This window comes from Hyperolius riggenbachi, chromosome 4 (genome assembly GCF_040937935.1).
Source record: "Hyperolius riggenbachi isolate aHypRig1 chromosome 4, aHypRig1.pri, whole genome shotgun sequence".
NCBI lineage: Eukaryota > Metazoa > Chordata > Amphibia > Anura > Hyperoliidae > Hyperolius > Hyperolius riggenbachi.
Window position 1 is genome coordinate 37,815,398 of NC_090649.1, and position 11,353 is coordinate 37,826,750.

At 48.9% G+C, this 11,353-nt stretch overlaps 1 protein-coding gene across 1 annotated transcript; it reads left to right on the plus strand.

Annotated features, from left to right (window-relative positions):
* Positions 1-3,139: 3,139 nt before the first annotated feature.
* On the plus strand, positions 3,140-6,412 carry LOC137571048 (uncharacterized). The gene is made up of 2 exons (XM_068279733.1): positions 3,140-4,141; positions 6,395-6,412. Exons 1-2 carry the CDS (start codon positions 3,140-3,142, stop codon positions 6,410-6,412), a joined length of 1,020 nt encoding a protein of 339 aa, XP_068135834.1.
* The last annotated feature ends 4,941 nt before the right edge of the window (positions 6,413-11,353 follow it).

Genomic DNA, 11,353 nt, shown 5'->3' on the forward strand with positions numbered 1-11,353 from the left:
ACTCACATACAGTCGCTCTCTTTTAATCTTATTTGACTTTTTGATTTTTAATCTTTTAATCTGATCAAAAAAAAAAAAAAAATTTTATTCCCTTGGTTTTATTCCCTTGGTTTTATTCCGATTTCCCCTATATTTCCCTTTTTCTTACGAGTATCAAAAGTGAAGACCCATTCATGATGGGTCCAATTTATCACCGGGTCTGGGGGGCCCCGAGCCCTCCACGTCAAACCACCCTACCCTGAAAGGGACCAATGACCCCCGCATATGCGTGCTGAGGTTAACTAGGTGTACATATAATGTTTGCACATACAGTATGTATATCCCTGTATGTTTACACAAATGCATGATTTTATGTATTTATATATCTTTGCATCCTGTATCCCGTGTGTTTATCCCTTATGTCAATATGAGAAATGTTACTTCCCCTCCCCTTTCCCTCCTCCCACCGCAAAACACCGGCCTCCCCTCCCCCCACCCCCCTCTATCCACCTTCTTCCCCCCCCCCCTTTTCTGTCCTCCCTGTACCATGGACACACCAGCCACTCTTATTACCTTACCCACCATTTCACACATTAATGCATGATATGACCCATGCATTAGGTCACCATCACACAACACTCACTATTGGTGGTGACCCACATCAGATACCCTTCACTTCACACCCTTTTCCACATTCCCAGAAACATATAAAAGTGCATGGCTTGGAATGCGTTTAGGTCATCTTGTTTATATAATTACATATGTTTTGCCCATCTAGGACACCGTAGAATAGCCCAAAAGGCTCTTTCCGTATATGTAAAGTTACGTGTTTCCGCCTGAATGCCCATACTGATACAAGCCCATAAGATAGATGGCGGTTCAGCCATCATGCCCTGAGCCGACGCACTTCCGCTCTACACAGGACTCTACGAGCGGTGTGCGCGGCGTACAGTTGCACAGCCAGGTAGCCACGCCTCCCCTACGTAGTTTACCCAATCCCCTCCATCCCTTACGTCACTATACGGAAGTCCATTTAGATACGAGTGTGGCGCCAACATACAGCAAAGGCGCCACACTCGTCCACACAAGGATACTGGTGAGTTATGCATATATGTTCCCCATTTTTCCTCTTCACCCTGTTTGGGCTTTCTCTCCTCCCCTGTTTTTTTCCCTCTGATTACCTGGCATAGTCCACCCACTATCCTCTTACCCGTCCGCACGGTCTGTTTGAGATAAGATACTTGATATTCTTACTTCAGTTTTGAGATCATGTGTATCAACGTAAGGATACAGACTATATTGTTTTTGAAAACTGCAATTTTACCTTGTGGGGATATTGATTAGGGATGGCCAGTTTTTATTGCACATATATATGCTCAATGTGTTTACGAAATATATACAAGGTCCAACCACACTAAAGGTTGGGCAGGAGAAGTGTACATCTGTAATTAAGTGTACTATACACAAATCAAGGGATGAACATGATGGTTTTTATTATGTATGGATGCAATTATCTCACATTACAGTATATGTGGGTTATCATGTGCCTATACAACATGGTGGGTATATATTACCCACAGATATAGTCGACCAATGTAGCTTGGTGGGTATATAGGACCCATAAACACAGTCGCGAGTTTCTAATCAACTAATAGCGCAATCATTAGTACACTTCCCAATTTTAACAATGTTTAATGGTGTTTTGGATTTTTGAATTTGTGAATTTTTGGTTTTTTTATATATGGTCTTTTTCTTTTTCTTCCTTGTTGTTCCTTTATATATTTCAGTTGCTCCTGCTGTAAAAGTTTTTTGCCTGAGGAAGCGGGCTTGGGACCCGTGAAACGCGTTGCAAATTGTATTTTTTATTGGAGTATCTATTAAATGTGCTTTATTTATACACAAAATTACACTTGTGTGTGTTGTTGTTGGACGGGTAGGTCCACCCCTACCGCCCACAATTTTATTGATTTTAATTGGCAATCTTTTTACTCTATTGGCGCCTCTGTATAATACATTGGCTAACAGTATCGTTCGGAACGACTGTTAGTGGGTCTTTGCTTCACGACAGTGTAAGATTGCACTGTGTGTGTGTGTGGGTGCGTGGCGTTCCCGTATTTGGCCTAAGCGCAAAGCTGACCCAAATACGAAAACGCAGATTGCGTATTGAGCACTCGATAGCTGAGTGAACGTGTCTAGCAACGCTAGTGGTGGCAGTGGGAAGTGTTTGAGGGGTTCCAGCCTTGGTTGTAGCTTAAATAAGGCTGTTCCCCGCTTAATCTGGTCAAACCCGCAGTCGGGAACCGTATACGCAGGCGTGCCGCGGGCCGGTTCCTGACATAATTGGCTGGCAGTGGTGGCATCGTTTGGTACATTAGTACGCAGTTTAGCTCGCTATTCTGAGTACTAAAGGCTGGAAGCTTGCTAGAAGCAACTAGCCTACAGAAGTCTACTCAGTGCAGAATCTATATACTTTTTTTTTTTTGTTCAAAGATACACACTTGGTGTTTGCTTTCCCTCCCCCCCCCCCCTTTTTTTTCTTTTTATTTTTTGCAACACGATGGCTCAGAAAGCATCCAGCTATGCAAGGCAAAATAAAGAGATGCTACTCCACCTGTGTGAGCACAAAGGCATCGAGACGGTGAGCGGCCAGACTAAGGAGCAGTTGGTTCGTGCCCTCGAGGAGCATGATGAGGCAGAGCAAGCCCGTGCTTCAACGTCAGCGGATGCAGCTCACGACATGCCAGAGGAGGAATCGCTCCCGCTACAGGATGCGAGTGGAGACGATGTCCTGGATGATCCACCAAACACGGAGATGACATCTCTGGAAGCTGATCTACAGCTACTGAACTCGGCTGATCCTGAACTGCGCCTAAAGCTGATCCTACTGCACCGACAGGCAGAGAAGGAACAAGCGGCACAGCGACTCCAGGCCGAGAGGGAACAAGCGGCACAGCGACTCCAGGCCGAGAGGGAACAAGCGGCACAGCGACTCCAGGCCGAGAGGGAACAAGCTGCACAGCGACACCAGGCCGAGAGGGAAAGTGCTGAACGGCAACACCAGCTGGAGCTGGCTAAACTTCAGCAGCAGAACCGGTCTGCTGGACCCGCAGAACGCGAAGGTGAGCGAGTCCACAGAATCCCCCTGGATAAGTTCCCCGCTATGGACAAGGACTCTGACATAGACACTTTCCTACAGGGGTTTGAAAGGACTTGTCGGCAGTATGGGGTGCCCCGTGAGCAGTGGGCAAGATACCTCACACCAGGGCTGAGAGGCAAGGCCCTGGAGGCGTTTGTGAGTCTCCCCCAGGAGGAAGAAACAGACTTTGAGGCAATTAAGAAAGCCATCATTGCACGATACCACCTCACGCCAGAGGTGTATCGCAAACGTTTCAGGACAGTGCAGCGAGGTCCTAATGACAGTTACCTGGATCATGCGTGCAACCTGCGCACTGCCTTCCAGCAGTGGGTAAAAGGACTGGCTGTTGAAACCTTTGATGCCCTGCAGGAACTGATAATAAAAGACCAGTTCCTCCACACTTGCCCTGTTGAGGTCCGGCAGTTTGTACGGGACCGAGAGCCAAAGACCGTGGATGAGGCAGCGAAAGTTGCTGATGCCTACACGTCCAATCGAGCATCTGATTTTCGGAGGACTACGACGCCCAGCTGGAAGGGAGAAAAGCCTGCGAGACCTTCTCCTCTGAGCACCCAGCGAAGCCAAGTCCAGCAGCCGCCTGGAGGTAGAACAACCACCGTTGACACTCGGAGATGTTTTGCCTGTAACAAACCGGGTCACATCAGTGCTACATGCCCAGAGAAGAAGAAGGAAGCCCCAAACTCTGGCGGGGCCCGGAATGCGTTGTGTGCCACCAGGAATGCAGGTAGCTATGCAGAGAATCTGCAACCTGTCACGGTTGGGGATACAGTTACCACCGGTCTAAGAGACACTGGAGCAGAGGTGACTCTAGTGCACCCCCAGCTTGTGAACCCTGAGGAGTACATTCCTGGCAAGACTATGGCTGTCAAAGGAGTTGGGGGCGTCACCCCCGCCATACCCACCGCCTTGGTCCACCTGGATTGGGGGGCCGGCAGCGGAATGAAAGAAGTGGGGGTAACGGATGCCATCCCCACGAACGTTTTGTTGGGTACTGACCTGGGGCGGTTAGTGGCCCGGTATGAGCCTACTCCACACCCCATGGAGCCTGCATCCCCCGCAGAAGTTCAGGACTCTTGCAAGGTACTGTGTGATAATGCTGTGCAAGCGGGGAGTGCTGGTGAGGCCCCAGGGGCTACGGACTGTGTACTAGGAGCCAGCCCTAGTGAGTCTCCAGTGCCCAGGCCTGGAGGAGGACACGTTGTTACCATAAATGCAGATAATGTTGATGTAATATGTGATGTGTTGCATAATGACATGTGTGCGGTGAACGCTCCGTCAGCTGCAGTGGTGACCCGCAGTGCTCACCGGGCTGCAGCAGACGAATTGTCCACTGAAGGGGCTGATGTCACTGGGTCGGGCTCTTCCACCTCAGAGCCTGGCTCTGAGGACCCAGAGGCCTCTCAGTTTGCCACCTCCCTGGTGCCTGTGGCCGACAGCGCTGAGTTCTCCGAGGCTGTGCGACTTGATAGCAGCCTGGAAGAGCTCAGGAGTCTGGCGGACAGGGCACCGGTGGAGGGCGACAAAGTGAGGGTGTACTGGGAACACGGCAGACTGTACAGAGAGGTTATTCCCTCTGAGCCATCTGAGGTGGAGGAGGCCGACCGGCAGTTGATTGTTCCCCACAGGTACAGGGAGCAGCTATTAAGAATAGCACATGAGGTGCCCCTGGCTGGTCACTTGGGGATCCGCAAGACCAAATCCCGGCTTGCCCACAATTTTTATTGGCCCCACATGGGGACAGATATTGCTGATTTTTGCCGGTCTTGTGTCGCCTGTCAGCGGGTCGGCAAAGCAGGTGACACCGACAAAGCCCCACTGAGGCCCTTACCCATAATAGAGGAGCCCTTCCAAAGGGTTGCTGTTGACATAATTGGGCCTCTAGCGATACCCAGCAGCACAGGGAAACGTTTCATTCTTACGGTGGTAGATTATGCCACTCGCTACCCTGAAGCTGTAGCCCTGAGCTCCATACGGGCAGACAAGGTTGCGGACGCATTGGTGCGCATTTTCTCACGGGTCGGTTTTCCCCGTGAAATGCTCACCGATCACGGCCCGCAATTCATGTCGCGCCTAATGGAATGCCTCTGTAAACAAATGCAGGTAGAACACATCATGGCCAGCCCTTACCACCCCCAGACAAATGGGTTATGTGAGCGGTTCAATGGTACTCTGAAACAGATGCTAAGGGTGTTTGTTGAATCGCAAGGGAGAGACTGGGAGCGATACCTGCCCCACTTACTGTTTGCTTATCGTGAGGTGCCCCAGGCATCCACCGGGTTCTCGCCCTTTGAGCTATTATATGGGAGGAGGGTACGCGGACCCCTTGATCTCATTCGAGAGGTCTGGGAGGGGCAGGACATGGGTCCCGGGGTCTCCATAGTGGAATACGTTCTAAAGTTCCGGGAAAAGATGGACACCCTGGTGGGGTTAGTGCGAGAGAATCTGACTCAAGCCCAGGCCACCCAGAAGCAGTGGTATGACCACGGGGCTAGGGAGAGAGTTTATGAGGTAGGTCGCAAGGTATGGGTCCTAAACCCGATGCGACAGAATAAGCTGCAGGCCGCTTGGGATGGGCCCTATATAGGGTTGCCACCTTGTGACGGAGAAAATACCGGCTATGGGGTGTGGCCTGGAGGGTGTGGCCTAAAAGTGGGAGGGGTTTGTTACGACCCTTTTTAAAAAATAGCACAGGTAAAATTTAAAATTATAAAAATAAACACAAATGTTAAACTGTTAAAGTTTAAAGAACACCGGTAAGGTTAAAAATTGCCTCAGGGAAGGCTCTAACTCCTAATGCATCAGAGTAACGTCTGCGTCGTCAGAAGACGGAGCCGAAGTTGCTTAAAGGGGTTCTGTGGGGGTTTCTGAGGAGAAAAACTGCCACTTACCGGGGGCTTCTATCAGCCCCCTGCAGCGGTAATGTCCCACACCGTCCTGCTCCCATCCGCCTTTTCCCGCAGCCGGCACCGGGCTATTATTCGTCTGTCACACAGACGAATAATGCGCGTTGCCGCGCCTCCGCTCACGTCATCTGAGGCTTACGGCGCACGCACAGACCTCCTGCGCATGAACAGTAGGCCCGGACTGACGTCACTGTGCCTGTTACCAGGGCTCATCGTGGCTGAATGGCAGACCGCGGGATGACGGGGTGGGACTTAGATGTGTTTATGGGGCGGGAGGAAGCCCAGGGTAAGTATCAGAGCTGTATTTTCCTTCCTCTCTGAGTCTTTTTAAGCATCAAAACACTGTAATATGTTGCAGAAGCTACCAGTGTTATAGAAATATATAAAAGGGTGGGTCATAACTATGGTAGAATTAGATTGTGAGCTCCTCTGAGGACAGTCAGTGACATGACTATGTACTCTGTAAAGTGCTGCAGAAGATGTCAGTGCTATATAAATACATAATAATAATAATAATAATATGGTAGGACACTAGACTGTGATTATGGTAGAATTAGATTGTGAGCCACTCTGAGGACAGTCAGTGACATGACTATGTACTCTGTAAAGTGCTGCAGAAGATGTCAGTGCTATATAAATACATAATAATATGGTAGGACATTAGACTATGACTATGGTGGGATTATATTGTGATCTCCTCTGAGGACAGTCAGTGACATGACTATATACTCTGTAATGTGCTGCAGAAGATGTCAGTGCTATATAAATACATAATAATATGGTAGGACATTAGACTATGACTATGGTGGGATTAGAGTGTGAGCTCCTCTGAGGACAGTCAGTGACATGACTGTTGTACTCAGTAATGCGCGGCATAAGATGTCAGTGCTATATAAATACATAATAATAATAATAATAATAATAATAATATATGGTTTGGCCTTGGAATATGACTATGGTAGGGATTAGGTTGTGAGCTTCTCTGAGGACAGTCAACGACATGACTATGTTACTCAGTAATGCGCTGCATAAGATGTCAGTGCTATATAAATACATAATAATAATAATATGGTAGGACATTAGACTAGGACTATGGTAGGATTAGAGTGTGAGCTCCTCTGGGGACAGTCAGTGGCATGACTATGTACTCTGTAATGTGCTGCAGAAGATGTCAGTGCTATATAAATACACAATAATAATATGGTAGGACATTAGGCTATGACTATGGTAGGATTAGATTGTGAGCTCCTCTGAGGACAGTCAGTGACAGTGACATTACTGCTTGATTCGTAAAGTGTTTAAAATATGTCAGTGCTATACAATTTAAATAAACGATAATAATTAAACGATAATATTTAGTCATTTAGAGTGAGCTGTTGTTAATTTCTTTTTTCGCAAAGGGGCATAGAGGGAGAATGAGAATAAGGAGGGTGGTAGATAGATAAAGAAACATTGCAGAGTGGACAGAGTAGAGGGTGGGGTGAAAGACGGTAAAGGTGGCTATACATAAGGCCGATCGAACATCTGATTTAATTATAATTATTAATTATATAATAACATATGAAAATCGGTGCTGCTAAGAGCAAGCCCGATCGATGATGTGATCAATTTTGGGCTGAAATTGGTCGCATGTATCGATCACAAATGCTGAAAGATGTAGGGCTGGCATGCTCGATCAGATGCACAGTGGTAATGGCGTTCAATATCAGGATAAGGGCAGAAACCCCCGGAGCTGTCCCCCAATATAAAATGTGCCCCATGCAGTATACTTTACCTGTTGGTGTCCACCGCTGCCTCCAGGCTCCATCCTCATACATGCGCCTGACGTGGTTGCTGGCGTATACGTGGGTGCATACGTGATGTCACACACATGCCCACGTATATATGCCGGCAATCACATGGGGAGTGTATGAGGATGGAGCCCGGAGGCAGCAGTGGACACCGACAGGTAAAGTATACTGCATGGGGCACATTTTATATTGGGGGGGGGGGGGGACATCAGCGAGGCGGCGCCGCAAGGCTGATTCCTGAGAGATTTCATACTGAAATCGATCTAGAATCGGCCTGTGGTGTAAGGGCAGCCGACAGATCTGTCTCTTGGTCGATCTGCCCATGTATGGGCACCTTAATAATAATAATAATATAAGGACTGTGTGGAAGAGAGACATGATAATAGGGAGAGAGATAGAGAAAAGGGGGACATTAGAAAGAGGGTAAGATAAGAAAGTAGAGGCACAAGAGAGAGAGGTTGGGGGAGATGAATAACTGCAGGGTGATTTTTCACCAGGACTCCAGTCTTTACCTCTACCATTAGGCTGGTGGAACATACAGAGACAATAAGCTTTCATAAAAACATACTGCTGCGAATAAGACATGAGAAAAGAGAGAGGGGGAGGGGGTCAGGGGCACACGGCAGAGATAACAGATCAAAGTCAGGCTAATAAACTGTGAATTGTCAGGCTTACACACAGCGCTGCCTCTGCTCAGCTGTAACCTCTCCCTGTCTGCAGTATGTCACAGTCTCACCCTGACCCTGCTGCTGTGTAGATCAGTTCCCTGGATGAGAGAGTCTGACTGTCACACATCTAAACTTGCCGCTCTGCAGCTGGAAAGCCGGGGGAGGAGCCTGTACTGTGCCTGCCTGAGGTGCGTGTCAGAGCCATTCACATTGTGCAGCTGAATGAAGGGCCCCCATGCCGCTGCAGGAGAAGTGCAGAGAGGATGGAGAGGAAGCCACAACGTCACATTACAGGTGACCTTACCGGGAAAACTCCCGAAGCCCCGCTGGCTCAGCACAGTACGAGCCTGGACTCACGCTGTTCAGGGAAGAGACCAGTGAGCTCACAGACTCCCTCTCGGCTGGGCTCCTCCTTCTTCCCCAGAATCCTCACTGTGATTGGCTGGCAGTTCATAGCCAGCCAATCCAAGAACAGAGGAGGGAGAGCTGTCTAGGTTCAGGTTGCAGAGCGGAGCATGCTGGGGCTGATTTTTCCGGCAGATGACGTGCCGGTGAAACTTTTATTCCGGCACCGGCTTTTAAGTGTTTTTAACGGCTGGGCCGGCCAGATTCCGGCCGGGTGGCAACCCTAGCCCTATACCATACATAGGAAGATTAGTGATGTGACCTATGTGGTCGCGCTGGATGACCGAGGTAAGCAGCTGAAAACATACCATGTAAACATGTTAAAGGAACATCATGCTAGAACCGCTTGCGCTCTCCCTGTCTGCAGTTTGCTACCGGACGGTGAAGCAGAGGCCCTGGTTGACATCCTGGCATCCACCCAGGAAACCGACTCTGTTGCCGAGGTGCAGATCAATCCGGAGTTGACAGCAGAGCAGCAGGCTGGGCTATCTGATGTGCTGACCCTTTACCGTGGTACCTTTACAGCCCGCCCTGGTCTGACCAGCCTGGCTGTACACCATGTTGACATCGGAAATAACAAGCCGGTTAGACAGTCAGCCTATAGAGTCTCCTGTGAGGTTCAGGCCCACATCAGCAAGGAGATTGAGGAAATGCTGTCACTAGGGGTGATCCAACGGTCGCACAGCGCATGGGCATCACCTGTAGTGCTAGTACCCAAACGGGACCAGACCACTCGGTTCTGTGTAGATTATCGAAAACTAAATTTGATAACTGCGTCAGATGCTTACCCAATGCCGAGGGTCGACGAATTGTTAGATAAGCTAGCTGGCGCGCAATATCTAACAATCGTGGATTTGAGTCGGGGATACTGGCAGGTCCCTCTAACAGCTGAGGCACGGGAGAGGTCTGCCTTTATCACCCCCTCAGGTCTGTTTGAATTTAATGTAATGCCTTTTGGAATGAAAAATGCCCCGGCCACCTTCCAAAGGGTTGTAAATGGTCTCCTGGAAGGTTTGGAACACTGCGCTGTCGCCTACCTAGATGACATCGCCGTGTTTAGCGCCACTTGGAACGACCACTTAGCACAGCTGTCACAGGTTCTGGGACGCGTCACTGCAGCAGGACTAACAGTCAAGCCTAGCAAGTGTCAGATAGGCAAGAAACAGGTACAGTACCTGGGACATGTGGTGGGGGGGGGGGAGAGCTTCGTCCAGATACTGGGAAGGTAGATGCCATTGTGTCCTGGCCCACCCCCCACACGAAGAAGCAGATTCAGTCCTTCTTAGGAACGGCTGGGTACTATAGAAAGTTTGTCCCCAACTACAGTGCCCTCGCCAAGCCATTGACAGATCTCACCAAAAAGAAGCTGCCCAAGCAGATTCTCTGGACGCCAGAATGTGAACAGTCATTCACAGCTCTGAAGAGGGCCCTAGCCAGCCCTCCCGTGTTGCAAGCGCCAGACTTCAGCCGACGGTTTGTAGTCCAGACGGACGCCTCAGCCTTTGGCCTAGGTGCTGTATTAAGCCAGGTAAACCAAACTGGGGAAGAACATCTGATTCTGTACTTAAGTCGGAAGCTGCTACCCCGGGAGGTAGCTTACGCCACCATAGAGAAGGAGTGCTTGGCAATTGTATGGGCCCTACAAAAGCTGCAGCACTATCTCTACGGTCGTGTATTCACCGTCGTAACCGACCACAACCCTCTTAGTTGGTTACATCGGGTTTCTGGGGACAATGGAAAACTGCTGAGATGGAGCTTAGTTCTCCAACAATATAGCTTCACCATTCAACATAGGAAGGGGAGCAATCATGGGAATGCTGACGGACTGTCCCGTCAAGCAGAACCAACAATGTAGGTGCTGGCAGGATAATCTGGGAACATCATCTGCCTTGCACCAAGTTAACGGCGGAGGTGTGGAGATATATTGAGGTGCTGATGATATTAAGGATAACAGGAACATATTCTTTCATTTTTTTCTGCCAGAAGGGAGCAGGTTACCTTGAGTTGCTTGGGGCAAGGAAATGGGTGATTGTCTTGACCATATCAGGTGCTTTGAGTCTGTATGCAGTTCCTCTGAGAGTGCTAATGGGATTATCTGCCTGACTGTTTGAACTCATGAGACGGCCTATTGTCTCAATACACAAAGCCAGAGGACCAGAGTCTGGAGACTAACACAGGAACGTTTGAAATGTACATGACAGGCTATTAGAAATGGGTGAAGTCCTGTTGATACCATTTTTTACCTGTGGAAATTAAATCATTAGTGGAGGTGCTATAGTACCCTTTTCATGTATGTGGATCTCTGGAAATCACATTTATGTCTGAGAACTGAGACAGGAAAAAGCCGTAATCAAGTTTTCACCTGGAGTTGAAAGGCTCACTTCACAATCTTTGATGTATGGACTTTTACCTGGAAATGGAATATGTCTGAGATTTAATTAAAACCTAGTTCCT

Excerpts from the sequence above, each read along its gene's own strand:
- LOC137571048 (XM_068279733.1), top strand. The coding sequence starts at position 3,140 with ATGGACAAGGACTCTGACATAGACACTTTCCTACAGGGGTTTGAAAGG.